Here is a 19,503-nt window from a genome sequence, read left to right on the forward strand (position 1 = left end):
ACACTTGCGTGGTCGAAGACCGCTTTCAAACGAAAACTCCGGGAAATGTACGGACAAGGTCTCGGCTACTCATTTTGTGGCGGCACGTGAGGATGTGATCGTGAGGTGCTTCATTAGATTAGATGCAGATTAGCTTTCTTCTGGAGTATAAATTGCACGTTACATAAACATTCCTTGTGTTTCACCATATCGAGGGAAAAGTAATGCTTGTATATTATATTTGCGAAAGCAACATTTGATCTGGTTTATAAATAGAAATTCAATATGCACAGTACACAAACATATTAATCATTTGACAGCCCTATTTGCAGGCCTTTATGAAATCCAATCACATGCGATGTATGTTATTTTAGTTATAAGTGGTTGTGTTGGGATGGCCTGTGATGGATGGTGTGCTGGACGATGCCGTGTGTTTGTATGAAGGCAGAAGCTCAATGAGCCAGTAGAGTTTGTGAAGGAGCACAGAGAGTCAGGCACGGCTCACAGCCTCCAGTCCTCCCAGTCTTGTGTCTGTTTGATCACTCGCTTATCTCTCAGGTTGTTATTCTTTTTGACTTGGCATGGACTTCAAAGCGGAAAGGCCGCCGAAGTTGTTTTTGTTCGGCTTTTATTAGCATGTCAATGACACAGCTTTTGACAAGCAGGTGTGCAGTAGAAGAAAGAGCTGACGGTGGCACACATCAGTCACCTACTTAATCCAAAATAACACAAGCGCTCGCCGTCTGGTCCTTCTGTCTTCAAAAGGACATGAACGCCGTTGTTTGTCTTCACTCTCGCGTCCCGGCTCAGTTTTGCATGCACTGTAAATATAGTGGACTCTTCAAACATGCGTGTGGTGTGTAGAATTAGCGTGTTTGAAAAGATGTTTACATGTTCAGATGCTCATCTGCTGTTGAATGCTCTTCAGACGACGCGACACCTGGACGTCTCTAGTTTGCTCTGCAGTACATGCATGTACGATGAAACTTTGTCAATATTTACTCAAGTGTGTGTGTGCTTTTACCTGCACCTGTACCTCTGGAATGTGTCGCTATACCTTGGTAGTTCATAGTGACCACATGCGTATTTTTATTTATGAGATATTTAAAGCTGCATTTCAGTCTCCCCATAAGACTGCATGTTTACACTGTCTGAATCATTCCTGTCCCCCATCTAGTGCACTATGTGCCGTTTACCATATCAGAGATAGTAAATGTATGATCAGGGGGCTTATTTCAGGGGTCCTGACCAGGGGACTGTTTTAGCGGCAACAACATAAACAGACTAGGGATGCACGATAAATGATCTGCCATACCATGTTTAATGTCAGTCAAATTTAGGCCGATATTATAGATGATAAATGATGAATCATTTCCTCTGGTTGAACGTCTTCATTTTCACACTGCTCACACGGATCATTCACTTACTGCTGTTAGCAAAACATTGTTGGTATGTACAGTATTTATGAAGGTGTAAATTAAAGGAACAAAAGCATTTTGGTTGAAGCCGACTGCTGTCTGAATGCTTTCTATCTTGAGACCACATCTGGGTTGCTCTGGAAGAACATCTATCATTTATTAAATAAACATCATACCAGGAAAGTAAAGCAGGTGTAGTATTTTCCCCTCTGAAAATCATGTAGGTACTGTATATCGGCTTCCAATGTTTAAGTATGATCAGGTAACATCATCAACCAAGATTTACATATCGGTGCATCTCTAAAACAAACATGCAGCCCAAACTTAACTTATAACTTATCAATTCATTGTTACACTGCATTTTTAATTATAAGTGTTATAATGAGATTGCGATGCATTATAAGGTGCATTTTACAAGGCATATTTAATACATTAAAACTACTTTTATAATGCATTATACATATGCTTTGTGTTATCGTTTTTATTCTTCTTTTGTGTGTTTTTAACTTTGTCTTCTAAATGAATTTCTTTCCATCACAGCTAACACACTCTTACTAAAAGACACAAAACTTGAATTTGTATTGAACGGGGATATGACTTGCTATATAAGTATCTGATTAAAACGGTTTTACTATCTATAGATGCTCGGCCCTTTATGCCTTTTCTGCCTTGTGTTAAGATGTTATGAAGTGGATTAAAACTAATGCTGACAATTACTTTTAACCGCAAACTTGACAGATTACAACATCATATTGGCATTAATCACTACAAAGTGCCTTTTTATCAGCATCTGTCAGTCGGTTTAGACTAAACTGACTAAAAGCAGCTTGTGATGTTTTTTGTCTCTGCCTTTAAAACGGAGCTAGTTTTTTTCCACATGTTGCCGGGTGATACCATGTGTCATTGGAAACAACACTGAATGTGCTTTTAAAGGATTTTGACTGTTTAATAACATTATTGTTTTATTCGACAGATCTGGGACATGAGTGATGATGAAAGTATCTGACGGCTTCAGGACCAGAACTGAACATATGAAGTTCCTTTATTTGACCGTGATTCACATGGCAACTCATCGGTTCTTTAGCATTTACTGACTTCCTGCAAATGTAACTGTGGGAGAAACTGTATTCATTCCAAATAGACGTTCTTGTTGTTGTATCTATAGAATCATGTGTTTTGTCAGAACGTGTATATGGACTCCAGGGTAGACATCACTGGGTAAATGGAAATGTTGCTGAAATTCTGCTTTTTCAGCAACATGTCGGACAGACATAATTTCCCACAGACTTCACATGAAATTAAACCCAAGTTCCTTTCCGGTCCAATGGTCTTGAAACAGTTTGTTTTGTTGGATCTTAACATCATATTGGGGGTTTTAGGTCTATATTATGTCAGAGTAAACTGCAAAGAAGGTACATCATCTCTGCTATATGAATATATATGATATATTTGGGTTTTGCAGGCTTATATCTATTGGGATGAATGTCTGTAATGTATAAGTATTCATTTAACCAATTTCACTTTTCATAGACTGTCCTGTTGCTCTGTTAACAATATTGTGAAATGTTCAGGGGTTACCTTCACTTGAAATAGTCACTGTTGCAATATATACATGTCTTAATATTTGCTTTATGTGTCAGAATTACACAATGAGATTCTTGTCATTTAAAGTATTTCATTACAAAGACTGTACCCGTGTATTTACAATTCATCATTTACAGACAGAGTCAAGTGGACTGTGGTTTAAGAGCACTTTATTGTTCATTGAGGCTACTTAAGTACAAAACAATGGCCTGCCAAAACTTTGTTTTATTCCAAGGAGAAACAAGGCCATGAAATGAGGGTATAATACAGATTTACAAATTAAGTACACTCGAGGTGCAGAAAACAGTTTGTTTCTTCTCGTCGTTCTCCTGGAAGCGCACATCAAACAATAAAAACAATGTTGCTTAACTCCCAACTGATATTGGAGTGACGTATCTCACTCAGACTCTGGGTCGATGAGATGAGTACTTTTGTTCAAATGTCTCCAGAGACAGTTGAAAGAGTCTCCGTTCAGAAGTGTATCGAGACTGCTCAGTAGCCTTTACAAGTAATACACGAGTGGCTATTACACTAACGCAGTGTTTTCATAGAATAACGGTGTTCCTGCACTTTAACCTTAAACAGACAAAACCTACAAACAAAAAAAGATCAACTTTTTCAACGAAAAAAGCATGATTACAATAAAGGGAAAAATTAAATAGCTACATATCATTAACAAATTAATTGTTCCTCAAAAAATACCTACGATTTTTTTCTCTGTACATTCGTTACGCACAGCGTAATGATGGTCTTATAGTTTCCTATATAAAAATTTTTTTGTTCGTTTTTAATTAAGTGAGACACCTACAGCCTGTAGGGTATTGTGTGTCAAGCAGAAAGTGAGTGGCCTACCTGGTAAATTGGTAGTGAAATGTGTATACGATAGACCTCAGGACACTCCTCCCAAAACCCCACCCCAGTATTGACACACGGTGAGAAAAGCCCCAAAGCCCCCTGTAGGATACGACAACATTGTGGCAATTACATACAATGAGAGCACAGGGTGAGTTATCCGGCAGCAATTCCTGTTGTCAAATTTCACAACATCCAAACCGGCAATGAAACTGAGCTGATGGAATGTAAGGACAAGCTTAAGATCTAAGCATCTCCTGCATCTGCAACCTCATGTCAAAGCTTCGAGTTAGTAACTACACTGAAAACGTCAGAAAAGTACAACACCTGTACGATGTTCCCTATCGGAGGAATGTTACGGCACAGGTTTGAAAACCTCATTTTGACAGCCGCAGCCAAACGACGCAGAATTGAGCAAGATGAAAAACAACGACAAATAAGCTTGACGTTCTCGGCAGATTGTCAACGCTACAGTTGACCTGCCCGTAGCTGCTAATGTCTTATTCAGTCATGCAAAGAGCGATAGCTTCCTGTACCGCAAAATTAATAACATAGATCCAACCGTTAATATATAGATGGCCTGTCCGGAGGCTGTTTTACTTATTTTGTATCTGTCAGCTACCAAGATGAATATTGAATAGAAAATTATAATATGGAGTACAACTGTACCAGCAGTAAGTTATCTAGGACTGTTACTGACAAAAATAAAATCTGAAAGAAAGGCTAAAAGAATTACAAATGAAATGTCTACACGATAATAGATACCAGCTATTTTAAAAACATGCACCTATGAGCACTAGTTAACCCTTAAAACCTCATCTACTCTACAAGAACCACAGTGCCTGGGATCAAAACAAATCCAAAAACGACAAAAAATGCCCATGTTTGCCGCAGTCCAGTTGTCAGCACCATAGAGAGAATCGTCTGGAGCAAGATAGAAAGTTCCCTCCCTTTCTGCCAAAGTGATGTAGATGACATCGCTTCCCACCTGTGTCAGCAGTTCGTCCTACTGTTTTGAACATCCTAGCATGAGTATCCAACACTACCTGACACGACCTCAATCCATCAATAGTGCAAAATCAGTCCAGGCTTTCAGTTCCAAATACACACATACAGCTGCAAAGCACATCCCGGGAGAGAAGACGCGGTGTGGGACAACCGGAGAGGGAAACCAGCATAGAAATGAGCTGGCTGCAATGCCAGAATGGCTTCTGGGTAAATGGTGTGCATCAGAGGTTTCTTTGGTATCTGAGGCAGATGGTTAGACAGTCGGATGATAGTTAATCAAAAAAACCAAAATGCTTCCTGCTCATTGATGATGTGTATGGGCATCCCATTATGTAACTGCCAAGCTAAACGTACACTAGCATACTTAAAAGAAAAGGAAAATCAAATAAAAGCACAAAACAAGGAAAGTGAACACGAGTACATCCTCGCCGGGCGTTCTTATGTACATAGCTATACATCAGCGCTGCTAAAACATGCATGGATGCTTCGAGAGCGAGGCAGCTGGAAGAGGCTGGGACTGGGGTCAGCTGGTCCTCTTTTCAAGACACGAGAGAAGGGGAGTGATTGTGGTTGACCATGTGGCTGTTCGGGGACGAGTCCGGGCTCCCGGACGAGCTGCCCTTGGCCTTGATCTGCAGCCACTTCTCGCCCAGCGCCTTGGCGAAGTGGTCGTCCACTGAGCCTGTGATGGACACGGAGTTTGTTACCGGCTCTGGCTCCTTGTAGTTCTTTCCCAGACTGCGACGGAAATGCTCCTCGATAACAGGGTCGCAGACTGTGTTAGCTGAGGAAGAAGGAAAGAGGGGTTGGTACAGACTGCGTCTTGGCGTTTTAATACAAATTCAAACCCATTTTAGACAGCTTTTTGGCACTTTCCATGAATAGGGTAAAAACAGTAGACGGATTCACCAAACTGTTCTTAAGACAAGATAAAATTCTTATGAACTTCCTAGAATTGTCTAAGTGCGATACTCCAATCAGTTCTCAAATATATTTCTTTTGATTGAAGAACTGTCTTAAAGCCTCAGGTCCACACGCAGCCGAGGGTTAATAAAAGCTCGACATAAAAGGATATTTCATTGGCTATAAACGTTAAAGAAGTGTTTCGGGAAAACTTCAATTAGAATTCAAGAAAAAAATGTGGCAGTTGACAAGAATTTTCTTTGTTCTTCTCGAACCTATTGTTGTAATATCCATGTATTTGATAGGAAGTTGCTAAATGTTTGAAATAATTTTGGTACATACAAGTAAAAAATGTCATTAACCATTTGAATTCCAGTCTTTAAAAAACCCTATTTATGAAACGTGCCAGAGGTTTGATCTACGCTGATGTTTGCATCTACTTACAGTTGGAGGATCTGCGGTAGTTTGAAGTCAGGCTGGGCGAGCAGCCGTTGTGAGACACGGTGCAGTGGGAGAGGTTACAGTTACGATTGTTCGCTGGGGCACAAGTGATCACAGAGGGACGATTCTGCACATAAAACACAAAGCAAACCATCATATTCCAGGCAAGAATAGCAAACCATCATATTCCAGGCAAGAATAACAAACCTAATCATCTTAATGTGTCTTCAGTACTTTAGATGTGTCTGTAGTATTTTAGTTTATGAACTGAATAATAAAAAGCCTTCTGTTCACTGTCAGAGAAAAGCTGAGCTCTTTCCTGGAAATTGAAATGTACACAAAGTACTTCCAGTGCATATTTGGCCCAGCAAGAGACGGACAGCTTTGATACATACAAAATGAATTGGAGTTTTGATTCTAAAATGAGCAGAAAGATATAAAGTATCATTTGTGAACATATTTTAAAATGGGAAGAATATTCCTTAAGCCTGCAGAAAGCATGTTTGCTGTGTTATTTTCATGAAACCTGAATAGCCAACCCAGTATTAATAATTAATAATTCAGGGTAAGGTATGAACGGTATGAAACACGACGACCCAAGATTAAGTTTCAAGAATGCCCCTCGGGGTAAACCATTCCAAGTGTGAGAAGCACTATTGTGTAGTGAAGTGGCAAACAGTCGTGTCGTGCTGTGGAAGGTTACCTGCTGACGCTCAACAGGGCTGACGGTTGGGGAGATGGTGACGGTGCGGCTAGCGTCCGTGTTTTTGGTCAGTGCGAGGGGCTGGTCCATGGCCAGGCTGGGCATGTGGGCGTAAATCTGACCACCGACGAGGCTCATGGTGGGGGTGGCAATGATGGGACTGCGGCTGCGATCCCGGGGGTCCTTGCGGTAGTCCCCGTTGGCAGCCTTGCCTCTGCAAAAGAAACAAAGAAAGGATTGTACTGGGGCCCACGTAGAGCGACAAACAGACGAGTGCTTTTAATGCTGCATTTGGCAGGGCCTGGCAAGAGCTCTGGAACTCCCTCAAGAAGTCACCGTGACTTGATACAGAGGAGTCAACATTACTTGCGTTCAACCAGTCCTTTATCTACTTTCTCTGAAGAAAGTCTTGTTGGATTCGATCAAAACTGTCAGAGCTCTTCCTCGTTACTTCCCTCGGCTCAAATCGCTTCGTACAAAAGGCCCTATTCCCAACAATCAAACCTCCTTTCCTGTTTTTCTTCTCCCCCTGAAAGAATAGACACACATGCAGCAAAGCCCAGAAGCGTTATTCCACCCTTCCGGAACGATCGGTCTCCCGTTGCCAGCAGAGCGGAGGCCCAGCGAGGGGCCAAGTGCACCATTCAAAAGACTTCAACTGTGCTTCACAGGAAGAGAACCTAATACCATTCAATGGGCACACAGGAGAGACCAACAACAGCGCGGAAACAGCCAGAGGTATTTGTAACCCAACCTCAATTGGATGATCGCGGTCCATCTCTGGATGGAATCAAGTGCGTCACCCAGATCTCACGCTGCGGATGAAATTTTCGGATGGAAGCGCTGCTTTGCGACTACAGGGCACAGATTTGACTGATACTCAGAGTATTTTAAGTATCGCAGCACTCGCAGCTGTTACTAAGCAACCAAAGCATCTGCTAGTTAACTTTCATCTTCACCGGAAATTGCAGCGTTGACAATTACAAACCGAAAGCCACAGAGAGAAAACAGAAAACGTACAACCCTAAAATAAACTTGTCCACTTATAAACATGCACCGCACAGAACATTTATTTTTACTGACTTGATCCGTACAGTATAAATTCACATAATGATTTCATTTCTGTGAAAGTTTAGAACAGAAAGGCTATTTTGAATGTTTCATAACACCTATCATTGTATTTGTTGTCAGATTTCAGCGCATCACCCCACATCATATCAGGGTACATATACAACTACTGGTGAGGAAATGAAGCTTTCTGGAATATAGCAATCGCGTCACATTATTAATATCAGATGAAGTTCAGATTTGAGAGGAAACAGATCCTTTGAAAACAAACAGCATAAAGGCTCTTTCTCTTCACGTCTGATGTGAGCGAAATGCTCTGGCATCATTCCAGGAGTGCTTTCAGGATGCTTGCTCGAGGAGACAAGCACATTTTCATTCATTTTGGGGTTATTAAAAAAAGTTGAGTAATTTCCTCAAACACGAGGTTCTGAGAAATCTGAATCCGTTTCACATGAAACGCTCGTGTGTTTTGATGAACTCCTAGCCGAACATGAATGAACACAACCCAGTTATATCCTCCCACAACACAGCCTCGGGCCTCCACAACCTTGGCATGGATGTTGGTGAAACACAATCTTCTCAATTAGAAAGGGCCCAGGTCCCCCCCACACAGCTCTACACAAGTGCGGCAAAAAAACACTTGGCCAATGTAAGGGCCCATTGTAAATGCTCTCTCAAATGTCTGTGCTGTTAAGCCAGATGTGTTATTCTAGTTTAACTAAGAGGATCAGAAAGATATTCCGTTAAAAGTAGCATTAAACACTAACGCTCACTAAAGCAAACCCTGTGGCGATGCTGAGAATACAACAAACGGTGCATTACCAATTGTTAAAAGCATGTGTGTTTATGTAGTTTCGTATAAAGCCTAAGGTTGACACATTTTATGGCACAGAGCTCAGTGTTTACATCAAACTTGGCATACATTGACTTTCAAATGGTAATACATTGAAAGGGCTTGCATTAAAGCCTCTGACCCATGAAAAGATGCAGCCTGCCTGCCTTTCCAAGGGTTGGGGTTTTGTAAAGCATACAATTAGTGGAATGAACAGTGGGATCTTAAACTAGCAACACACAGCAATCTATTAATATTCAGAATCAGGGCACGACCACACTGCAAAACAATAAAGCAATCCTGCTCCTATAAACATAAATCTTCACCATAGACCATTTAATATGTCCTTTACAAGCCATGATTTTATAAGACTCTGTCTAACAGCCTAAAATGAAAAAACTCCCAAGTGCAATAGCTGGAATATCTAGGATGAGTGTGGTAGCCAGTCTGCTTTCAACTTTATAGAAGTGATGTGTAACTCTGCTGTACTCGCTTTAATCACAGATGCAGGCCCATAAAAACTGGGGACCTTTTCTCATAATTGTTTCATAGCCGTGCGGCAAAACCTCACAATTCTACCGCAAATCTTGGCAGCAAGACATTTCTCTTAATTCTCCCTTAAGTCACTGGAACCTTGCCCACAAAGATACAGGAAACATCTGGGAGAAATCAAGGCGAGGAAGGCAGGACCACGGGATACAAGCAGTTGCTTGAAAGTTATACTTTATGTGATTAAGTTGCCCCATATACACTGTTGACTATTACCCATATTCATACCACTGCAAGAAAAAAAACATTAATATTCATTGTTAATAATTAGACAAAGCTAAAGGGATATTTCACAGCTTGTTTAACGGCAAAAGGTGACGAACGCTGCTTTTTTCAATTTGTGCCAATAGAATGCCGTCTCCTCTGCGTGGGAGCTTTAGTCAGTCATTTGGCGAAAAAACAAGCCTCTGGTTAACATGAAGCCTATAAAACGATTCGTGGAATTACAACTTCGATTGCATCAAGAAGAAAGTTATATTCAGTCAGGATGCCTTGAGGGCGAGTAAAGCATGGGTACATTAGTTTTGCCTGTTAAATACCCATTTAACATTTTAAGACCAGCATTACATTTGCGTTTCTTTTTATATCCATTAACTTAATTTCTTGAATGTTAAATTATGGGTAGCCGTGAGATGTAACTCAAATATTTTGTCGCATGAGTTACTTTGGCTCAGGTTTTAACACGAGCAGCCAAAAAGGTAAATGGTCTCAGAGTCTGGATCAATCCCACAGTATGTCTAATCAGATTAAAACATTTGGTTAACTTTTAAGACTCGACTGCTTTGACAAATTATGAACAAAACAGTTCATAATGTGTGTTTGCGTGTAAAAGTTAGCAGAAAAACATGATTTCATAAACCCTAACCATGCTGGCACTGCTTTCTCCTGACTCTCCATTTGGCTGGATATGGATGCATGAGAAAGAGAAAGTCTCCAAGTTCCCAGCAGGAACATAAAGGCTGACATGGATTATTCCCAACTCCAGGAGAACCTCTGAAAACAGCTGGTTTTCCTTACTTACTGTGTGTTACTGTAAGTAGTAAGTAAAGTCTAAAAATGACACCCATAACAATCAAGCGGCGTGAATTTGTTTTGCCATCATCTATATAGACTGTGTGTGAAGGACTCTTATTTTGTTGTACACGTCGACATGGAACAGGGCAGGAATCGTGTGACTTTTCCTGCAGTGGGGCGTCTCCAATGGGACAGGCCCGAGCAAGCTTCCAGAACACAGTGGGCTGACCGGATAAGAGGCCCTTTGTTTTCATGGGGCTGGTGAAAGCGAGAAAATGGCCCCCACCCTGACACGAAGCCCACTCGACAACAATAAGTCTCAGAGTTTCCAGTTTTATTAACCCTGTGAGAGCCAGTACTCAGCTCTCTCGCTGCCGCTAACTAAGTCTTGTGTGCATATCTTTGCTTTAAACCATTTATTTTGGCCTGTGTTAACAAAAATGGAGAAACAAACACAAACCACCAAATAAAAAAAAGTGTAGAAAATCTTTACATAAGGAATCAAAACAAAAAACGAAACCCCTATACATTTACAGTTACAAGAAAGGCAGCAAAAGGAAAGAAATGCTTAAAATAACTTTTCCCAGCACGGGACTAAATATTATGGTGAGAAGAGAGACAGGAAGACTGGATTTCCCAACCCCCACTGGTTCATTCCCTGAGGGACAGGGTTCGCCCTTCCAGAGCAAAACACCATCATGGAAACCTGAGCTAGCTTCACCGTTGTCTTGGCCCGTGGTGTCTGGTGTCGGACAAAATACTCCCAATAAAAACAATCAAGAGCCCTTCATTCACCTCTATCCCTCTGATATAAATCAGAGATATGATAAGTGTAGAATACATAACCCATCTGAAACATGCAGTGCCAGTGCGTGTGTTCACACATAAGATAAGAGAGACAGCCAACTTTAACCAAACATAAGGATCCAATCTACCCATAGTCTTCCTTGGTATTCTATATGTACTATTCACAATCAAATCAATATTATTTCCTACTTTATAAAGAATATCCTGTGAAGTGCAGAATGAAGACCATGATCTATTCAATCCTGCTCAAATCAAATAAATATTGTCATGTTTCGACATCAAACTATTGTTGGTGGTTGCTGTTGGGTCTTGATTTGCTGGACAGATTTAACAGTCATAAATGAGCCTCAGCTGCTCTGCCTAGCACCAGTACTGCTGAATAGCTTGTCTTGTGTCCCTTGACTGAACAAGGCTCTTCCAAACAGAGCTGGTATGTGAGGAATGATCCACAGCTCTGCCATGAGGGCACGGCCAGGCATTACAATCAGCCCATGTGCTCGACTCTGAGGGCTGGAATGACAAGAATCCCAGGCCTTGGTCTTCAGCACATTCCCAAACTTCTGCCTGCATGGGCCTTGTTTCAACCGAGTAAGGGCTTTTTTTCCCTCTTTCTTTTAACAACTGCCAACCAGATCAGCAAATGTGTGACTAAAGTGGCTTGCATACTTGTGGAAAGCGTGCTACAGCTTTCAGATTTCCACTCTGGTGAAAAGGACACAAGCTGTGAATGCCTGTCAGCATGTCAGATGTGCCTATAAGAGATGGGATATTAATTGGTTCCACTTACAACTGTGCGGCAAACAGTCGGCTCATCTTGGCCACATGCTCGCTGTTGCAGTCGATGTCCTCGTCTGCTTGGTCCCCGCTGTGTTTCCTCTTGCTGGGGCTGATTGGAGGAGGACCCGTCCGGTGACTGCTGACTGCGGAGGACAGTGACACGGCCTGCATTCTGGACTCGCCTCTAAGAGCAGCTTCACCTACACAAAACAAGAGATTCGACTTCATAAAACTATATAAAGTTACATTCAGTGTTTGAAGAAAGAATATTCAACATTTACTGAAAAGGTCTATTTTACAAATAGACTGATACCAATGTCTCATGCAGCATATCACTTGACCAGTACATTTTATTATACATCAAAGAAGCCCAGTCACGATCCTGGCAAAACCTTTGATGTTGGTTTGTAGATTATCAGATGAGATGCTTCTTCAGCACAAAACATTTATTATCATAGTAGAGTTAATTCACTCAATAATAATCCTCAATTTCATGTCCACAGTTAATATTGTCCAAGTGTCCATTACAACTGCAGGGATTGTAACTGTGATCGAAAGATATAGACATACTGCAAAACAAAACTATCAGAAGTATGCATAACGCAACATCACTGAAATGCTGTTCTGTAAGATTTCTCCAGTCCTTATTACATTTACAGGCACTGTGTGTAGGAGTGAAGCCGGAAAATTACAACCTGCATGCTCTCGCCAATGGGACTTTCCACTTGGGATGAGGTTAACTAAGCCTGAGAAACTTTATTTTTATAACATCCATTTATTTAACCAGACCTGGATGCCACTGAACTCCGCTCGAGTAGTTATCTACAGGGTAAAATGATAAATGGAGGTCATAAAACCAGGACCAGGTGTCTGCTCCTACACTAAACCCTCCTAAATAAATCATGCATACATTCACACAAAACATTCACTTGACTTCAGTAACAAGTGAACAAATGACATTGCTTGGATATATACGAGTTTGTGTGATACTTCCCTAAACAAGCGCCCTATTTTCCTGACGGTCGTGTTTCGGCTCGTCTGTCCGTGCTCCATGGCAACGGTGATGACATCAGTGTTTTTGGCTGCTAATAGAGAAAAGGCTGTGCTGCTTCAGACAAGCCTGCAGTAAATGTCCACACAGTCCCTGACACATGATAGCTTATCTCGGTTTGTCTTCTGAAAGCCACTTCAACTGCTGGTCAGATACGGGCTATTGTAAGAGATACTGTCTATCAATTTATTACTACTAAAGAACGATAAAGAAGCCTTTTAACAAACTCCATGTATTTAATGATGAATTGTGTAATTTCAAAGCAAACAGATCTATACAGCTTTTCTGAAAAAGTTATTTTTCGCTGGTTGGGATGCTAAAACAAACACAATGTTTTCTTCATACCCCAAAGCCACAGTGTTTACACTATTTTTTTGGGGGGGGGGATCAGCACAAATGTCACCCCTTACCTACTCCACCCATTCAAAATCTCAGTTAACAAAAAGCTCATCCAAACCACATTGACAGAGTTATTTTTTTAAAACTAAGCCATATAATCGACGTGTCTGAGACAGTTTATCACCATCCAATGATAATTACTCTACTATAACAAGAGTTTTAAAATGTGCAGGTTATGCACAAGTTATGCACAACTTTAAAGGTCCAGTGTTTGTTTTTTGGAGGATCTACTGACAGAAATGCAATAATATACATAACTATGTGTTCAGAGGTGTGTTTTTAGTTCCTTTCAATGAGCTATTTCTATCTACATACACCACGGGTGCCCTTGCATGTAATTCACATTAAATATGTTGACCTGAAGAGCAATGATAACGAAATGTGTCGTGTGAATTGTATGTGTGAAGCTAATGCAGGAAACTTGTTTTGAAAACTTTAAAGAAATTAATTATAAATCTTAGGGGTCCCCTGAATGTGTCTGAAGTTTCAAATCTTTCATTATACCATGCTCTAGATGCCCAGTTTTGCATATGTTAAACGCGCTGTTTTGATTTTTGTCTCTTTTTAACTGTAAAGGAGCTGCTAGTTTCTGCCACTTTTCAGTAGAAAACACAGCCAGGGCTGTGAGCCTGTGCTACCAACAACAAAACAAGAAAGAAGGGCCACATAACGCGAATGAGAAACACGGCGTCTCGTCTTTGAACAGCAAACACATTGCTTTCTTTACGCATACCCTTCATGACCCATTTAAGCACTACACTATACTGCTAATAATGCACCTAAAAGTTGTCATGGGGAAGTCTCACACTCGCTAACATCTCGTAGGCTACGCACAATGTAGACTTGCGTGGCATAAACTGTAACTTGGGATGATGTTATGAGTTCTGTATGGGGTCCTTTATTAAATTTATGAAAATGAAGTGCACTGCAGTCTGTGTCATGCGAAAATCGCTTATGTTGGCAGACGCTTCTATCGAAAGCGACTAAAATTGCATGATGCTATACATTGTATTTGAGTATGTGTTATCATAGGTCAACCACTAGGATGAGCATTCATTTGAGGGCGACGCATCCACAGGTCAGTGGAAATCGGCTAGTTTCATGATCGGATCAACCATTATGAATCTTAGACGTGCAGAGCAAACAACGGCACTCATCACTAGGATGATCGCTAAAGATATGCTTCAGACCAGCTGATATCATCATTCAGACGGTTCGTAATATGCTCCAATATTTTGGTTATGTTTATTATATTCATGTTTCAGCATGTTATCCTAAAATTTATATATGGCTTGAGATATAAGATTACTCAATAATGAATTAATGTTTGTTATCATACAGATGGAAATCGTTGAATGGTCTCTCTCCCTCTCTGTTTATATGTGTGTAGCCTATACATGTGTGCATGCGGTGGAGGGGTGAGAATAATTCTCAGCGAATATCGAAAAAAAAATCCTTTAAATGCCTACTTTGTAGTACCAGTGCCACCTCTCTCAAATTTTAGTCTCTAGAGTTCTGGATCATGTCCTTGAACTCAAGCGCTCAGAAGACACCTTTTACTGCCAAGAGGCGCCAAAGAACTGTGTGACGGGCTGAAACGTAAAGAAATGTTCATTTATTGTATTATTGCTGCTGATGACATTTGGCTTTTTGCTCCCTGAACTCTCTGTAAGATGCTTTGGATTAAAGCGTCCACTAAATGACTAAATGTAAACAAACTTTCATTTCACTGTGGTGCAATATTGCAATCTCAATAAGAAAATTGCAAAAATAATCACAAAAATAGGATGCAATTTGAAGAAAGTTCAAGGTGTAAGACTGGTATAGAATTTCTTAAATGCCATGGTCTGGGTTTCCCGAAACTTTCGTATCACTACGTCGTTCTTATATCGTTATAACTTATGACATAGCGGTAAGGTTTCGGGAAACCCATCCATGACCATTAAAACGTGATGAGATCACACAGTAAAAAGTTTGAATAAATTGTGGTATAGGAAAAAATGCAAGAATAAAAAAGTTGTAACAACAAACACAGATGTACATATCCAAACACTGTTAGATTCTTAAGGGTCAGAAGTGGTTGGACCCCCTCTTACTTTTAATTTAGGATATGAAAATGTAAGGCTGACAAAATTTCGAGAAAGAAACCGTTCTATTCATGATGATGTCTCTATATCACTGCAGAGCTTTGAAGCATGCAACAACATGTAGATGCCTTTCACATGCAAAGCCCTGAGGACAAGACATCGGGAGAAAGAAGCGTCTTTAACACACCTGTTGAATTTCACACTTCGGTGTATCTGCTTTCTGTGAAGTTCAAACCATGAAAAACCTCAGAGCAACCTTTGCTAGGAACTGCAGGAGCCATAAAAGACTGCGTTACGAGGGGATGTAGCCAATGTTTGATCTATTGAAAGACGGTCATTATGAGCACAACTGATCAAAGTCTTGCCCTGCTCCTAGAGACTTCAAACGTCAAGACAGAATGAGATTGTGTTACAGATGTGCGCCAACCCCGTTTCCTTCTCATTCACAGGGAGCTTTAGAAAGCCAAACACCCTTTCACAAACTATATTTTGGTGACCGCTGTCAAATACAGAGGGAAACCAGAAATAAAATGCTTCGAATGCACACAAAGTAAAAATCCTCCACAGTCTCCTTGATCGCAGTACAAATGTTTGCAGAACAGGAGTCTCTTTGCTTTACGGTGTCTGAAATCTGACCTTCTCGGACCCATTTATAAAACAGAATTTTTTCTTTAAAAGAGAAATGGGTTATTGAAGACACAAAAGCAACTGTTCAACAGGTATGGATTTAGCAGGGGGTTTTATCTTTCCATTGCCCTTTATAGCCCGTTCGGAAGGGAAGTGACAGTCAGCATTTAACTCCCGACTGCAGCGTCTGCTTTAATTTAAACCCTGAATACACATCCGCAGAACGCCACCGATTCAAACTGTGTGAGCGAGCGAGTTAAAGATCACCTTTTCTTTTTTAACACGACGGACACCTGGAATCATCATGTTGATAAATGCGAAACAACACTTTGTTAATAATGTGTTTGATAACTTCTGCAGGTAGATGTTTATCATGACACCATATAAGAGATAAAACTGAATAGCGATTATCACTTGACAATTGAACCGATCGGCTTTGGCTAACAACTATATCTGCTTGACAGATGAACAGAAGTGTTAGCGTCCTCTTGGAAGATTAGAAACCTACAGACAGCGTTGTTAATGAATAAACAAACGGCATGGCATCAAGAAGAATTATACAAAACCACATGTCATACAGAAATCAAACAAATCATGACCAACAAAACGCATTAGGACATGTTCTGGCTTCGGCATATTTTGTGAGATAACACAAACAAGCCATCCTTGTTTATAATTTTCTTGCGTTTTACCACATGGTAGAGTCCCTTAAATCACTTTGGGATGAACAATGATCATAAAGATAGGTGACCTTCGAAACCCTGCATACATTCATTTAGTCCTTGATAAAGCACAAGGTCAAATTCAGCAAAGCCGTATATCTACAGCTGCGAGCTTTTACGTGCACTTTTCTGCCAATCTGTACGTCCACGTGAGCACAGAGAAAAAGTGATGCAGAGAGTGATCTATTTTAAGAGATGATGCTCTGCTCGCAGGAGCTGTAATAGATTAGCCATGTGCTCGGGAAATTCTCTGGCACACATTAAAAATAGCTGAAGTGGTAGCCGTGCAACAGCGAGCAAAAATGGCTGTGATTGTGTATTTCCATCCACTGTCACCAAGTCATGTGACCAGTTGCCAGAGAGAAGAGCATTCCGGCAGGTCAAAGGCAAGCAGCACTCGATGTGCCCGACATCCGCTGGGAGCAACAAGACTGTCACAACAGCAGCCTATGGAGAGATATGCCAGTCATGTCAACCGTCCGGCCAAATGTTGTTGTTGCTGGAGTTTTTTCCATTGAAAGATTCAGAGAGTTATCTGGAAACAAGGAAGAGTCACTTCCAAGGAAGGTGTGACATGCGCAGTTTTTGGACTACATAGTGTGATGACTTGTTTAATACTTTGAACATAATTGCTCATGGAGTCGGTGTGCACTGAAGTGTAGTTTTGCATGAAAGTCTTTGTAAGAGCCCAAAAAAAGAGCCAACAAAGTTCTTACAGTTTGCCAGATAACAAACTGGATGCACGATACAGATAAAAAACTACAATTCTAATTAAACCCACCTTAATATATTAAAAGCGGTCAAAATAAATCACATTTTTAAAAGTCTGAAAAGCGCATGTGGCCTAGACTGTATCACATGTCAGGTTTCTTGACATATGAAGGCCAACAACAGGAGGCTGGTACAGCCTGGTGCAGGACCACCCCCACTGCCCCCAGCGACCCCAGACACATTAATAACAAGAAACATCAACAATAATTGACCAAAACGATATTAAAATGTACGTGCCAAAACCCGTAGAAGCACGACTGTGCAGTTTATTTCGTCACTGCCTTCACATAACAACAGTAGTAGGGCGGAATGTTGTAAACTCTGTGGATTACATCACTGAACCGGAGGAATCTGCATGCTACACATTTTTCGCGAGGTGAGCCACTCACAGCGCATGCGCAACTAGCCGCTTCAAACGCACGAAGGCATGTTTTAAAGACTTTAAAGTAAAAAACATTTTCCCAAAACAAGTCAAAAAACACATTCTTCAATTCTATACTGACGTAAAGCCAAGAACGACTTAATTGGTTAAAACATTGAAGTACACACATTAATCTCTAATGCACGTTTACGAAACGTTATTTGCACGTATCTGAACTACTTAAAATGCATAAAAACACGTTTTTTAAAGATGTGGAAATAACATACAATTTATGTTGTAACTCAAATCAACATGCTAAAACCCCGGTGACGTCACGACCGCCCGTTATTTTCGCTGATAAACGCCGAATATAATCAAGCAAAAGTGTGAAGAACAGAGAAAACGCGTCGCTTTACCTTCGTAGCACAGAATGCCAATGTTGTTATTCATTTTGTCCAAGTACGGGTAGTTCAACAGGTCCATTTTGGTAAAAAGCATTTATGGACTTTTAATCGCAAAAAGACCAGCTTCTCTTTCTCTCGTCCGGAGCGCGTGAAAGGCCCAGCCTTTAACTTCACACAAAGCCAAAATAAGAAAGGGTGACACGAGCTACTCGAGTATAAAAACACTTACGCGACTTTAAAGAAACTTTGAAAAGTTTAAGCGATTGTATAGTTGTATTTAGGGACAATGGGGTCGCGCCAGTTCTCCTCACAGCCCGCTGTAAGTTGACTGCACTGACTCGAAGCTTGTGATTGCTATGCCTCTACTGCGCGCTCTCGACATCCTCTGTGCGCGCGCCTCCTCCGTGTACGAGATCGCCAAGTCACGCGAGACTTTCACCCTACCTAACGCACGGGACAGTGAGCGCTGTCGTGGGAGAAAAGCTAAAAATATACAAAAAACTAGTTATAGCTTAATCTGCAACGTTTAGTTTCTAGTTTTTAGTTTATTGATAAACACGGCAACGTTTTTTTTCATGCAGCTGCGTGTTTATGACACTATTCACACCTCTAACATATTTCGTTTTCACTATTTCTTAAAACCCGTGTAAACAAACAAGTAAAAATAAAAATGATTCTAAACCGTATTCTTGCATCTTCAAACAAATGTTGCATGTAATGCATACAGTATTAGACCATACAATTAACCATGAGAACCAAGAATGAATTAAGTTATTTCTTTTTTAAAGAGCAATTATGTCTAATGACTGTATATTTGTGCATTATATTCCGTTGACGCCACAACAGATATCAGCATGTACCCAGCGCAATCCGAATACTAGTGACACTCTGACGCCCTCTAGTGGCCGTTTGGTATAAAACACACGTTCCTTTTCATTAGCCCTAAATAGGCGCTCTGAAAAGAATATGGTCTCAGTTTTCATTCTAAAGTAATTTCCATACATCACAATAATCATAATAAGTGTTACAAAATGAGAATGTGGTTTAGTAGATCGCAAATATATGTGATAATTCAGGACACAAAGCAGGGTTAGATACCAAACCCTTATTTCTGAGTTCTGATACAAGACATTATCAATTCATGTC

The 19,503-nt window shown here is 40.7% G+C and overlaps 2 protein-coding genes across 7 annotated transcripts in view; one reads left to right on the forward strand and one right to left on the reverse strand.

Moving 5' to 3' along the window:
- atg7 (ATG7 autophagy related 7 homolog) overlaps window positions 1–3,355 on the forward strand; it is a 54,037-nt gene extending 50,682 nt beyond the window's left edge. For all 5 annotated transcript variants that reach the window (XM_079483029.1, XM_079483030.1, XM_079483028.1 and 2 more), the window contains exon 20: window positions 2,371–3,355. In XM_079483029.1, the coding sequence (XP_079339155.1) occupies window positions 2,371–2,403 (33 nt within the window). In that variant the 3' untranslated portion in view covers window positions 2,404–3,355. The remainder of the gene's footprint in view (window positions 1–2,370) is intronic.
- Window positions 3,136–19,503, reverse strand: part of vgll4b (vestigial-like family member 4b) — a 28,221-nt gene continuing 11,853 nt past the window's right edge. Inside the window, exons 1-5 of one of the 2 annotated variants that reach the window (XM_079483040.1) lie at window positions 18,370–18,752; window positions 11,946–12,135; window positions 6,889–7,102; window positions 6,189–6,312; window positions 3,136–5,625 (exon numbers count right to left, since the gene is read on the reverse strand). In XM_079483040.1, the coding sequence (XP_079339166.1) occupies window positions 5,381–5,625; window positions 6,189–6,312; window positions 6,889–7,102; window positions 11,946–12,135; window positions 18,370–18,451 (855 nt within the window). In that variant the 5' untranslated portion in view covers window positions 18,452–18,752 and the 3' untranslated portion in view covers window positions 3,136–5,380. Of the gene's footprint in view, window positions 5,626–6,188; window positions 6,313–6,888; window positions 7,103–11,945; window positions 12,136–18,369; window positions 18,753–19,503 lie in introns of those variants that run through there. The other variant, XM_079483041.1, reaches the window with a different exon arrangement.

This window comes from Barbatula barbatula (assembly GCF_947034865.1).
Source record: "Barbatula barbatula genome assembly, chromosome: 20".
NCBI lineage: Eukaryota > Metazoa > Chordata > Actinopteri > Cypriniformes > Nemacheilidae > Barbatula > Barbatula barbatula.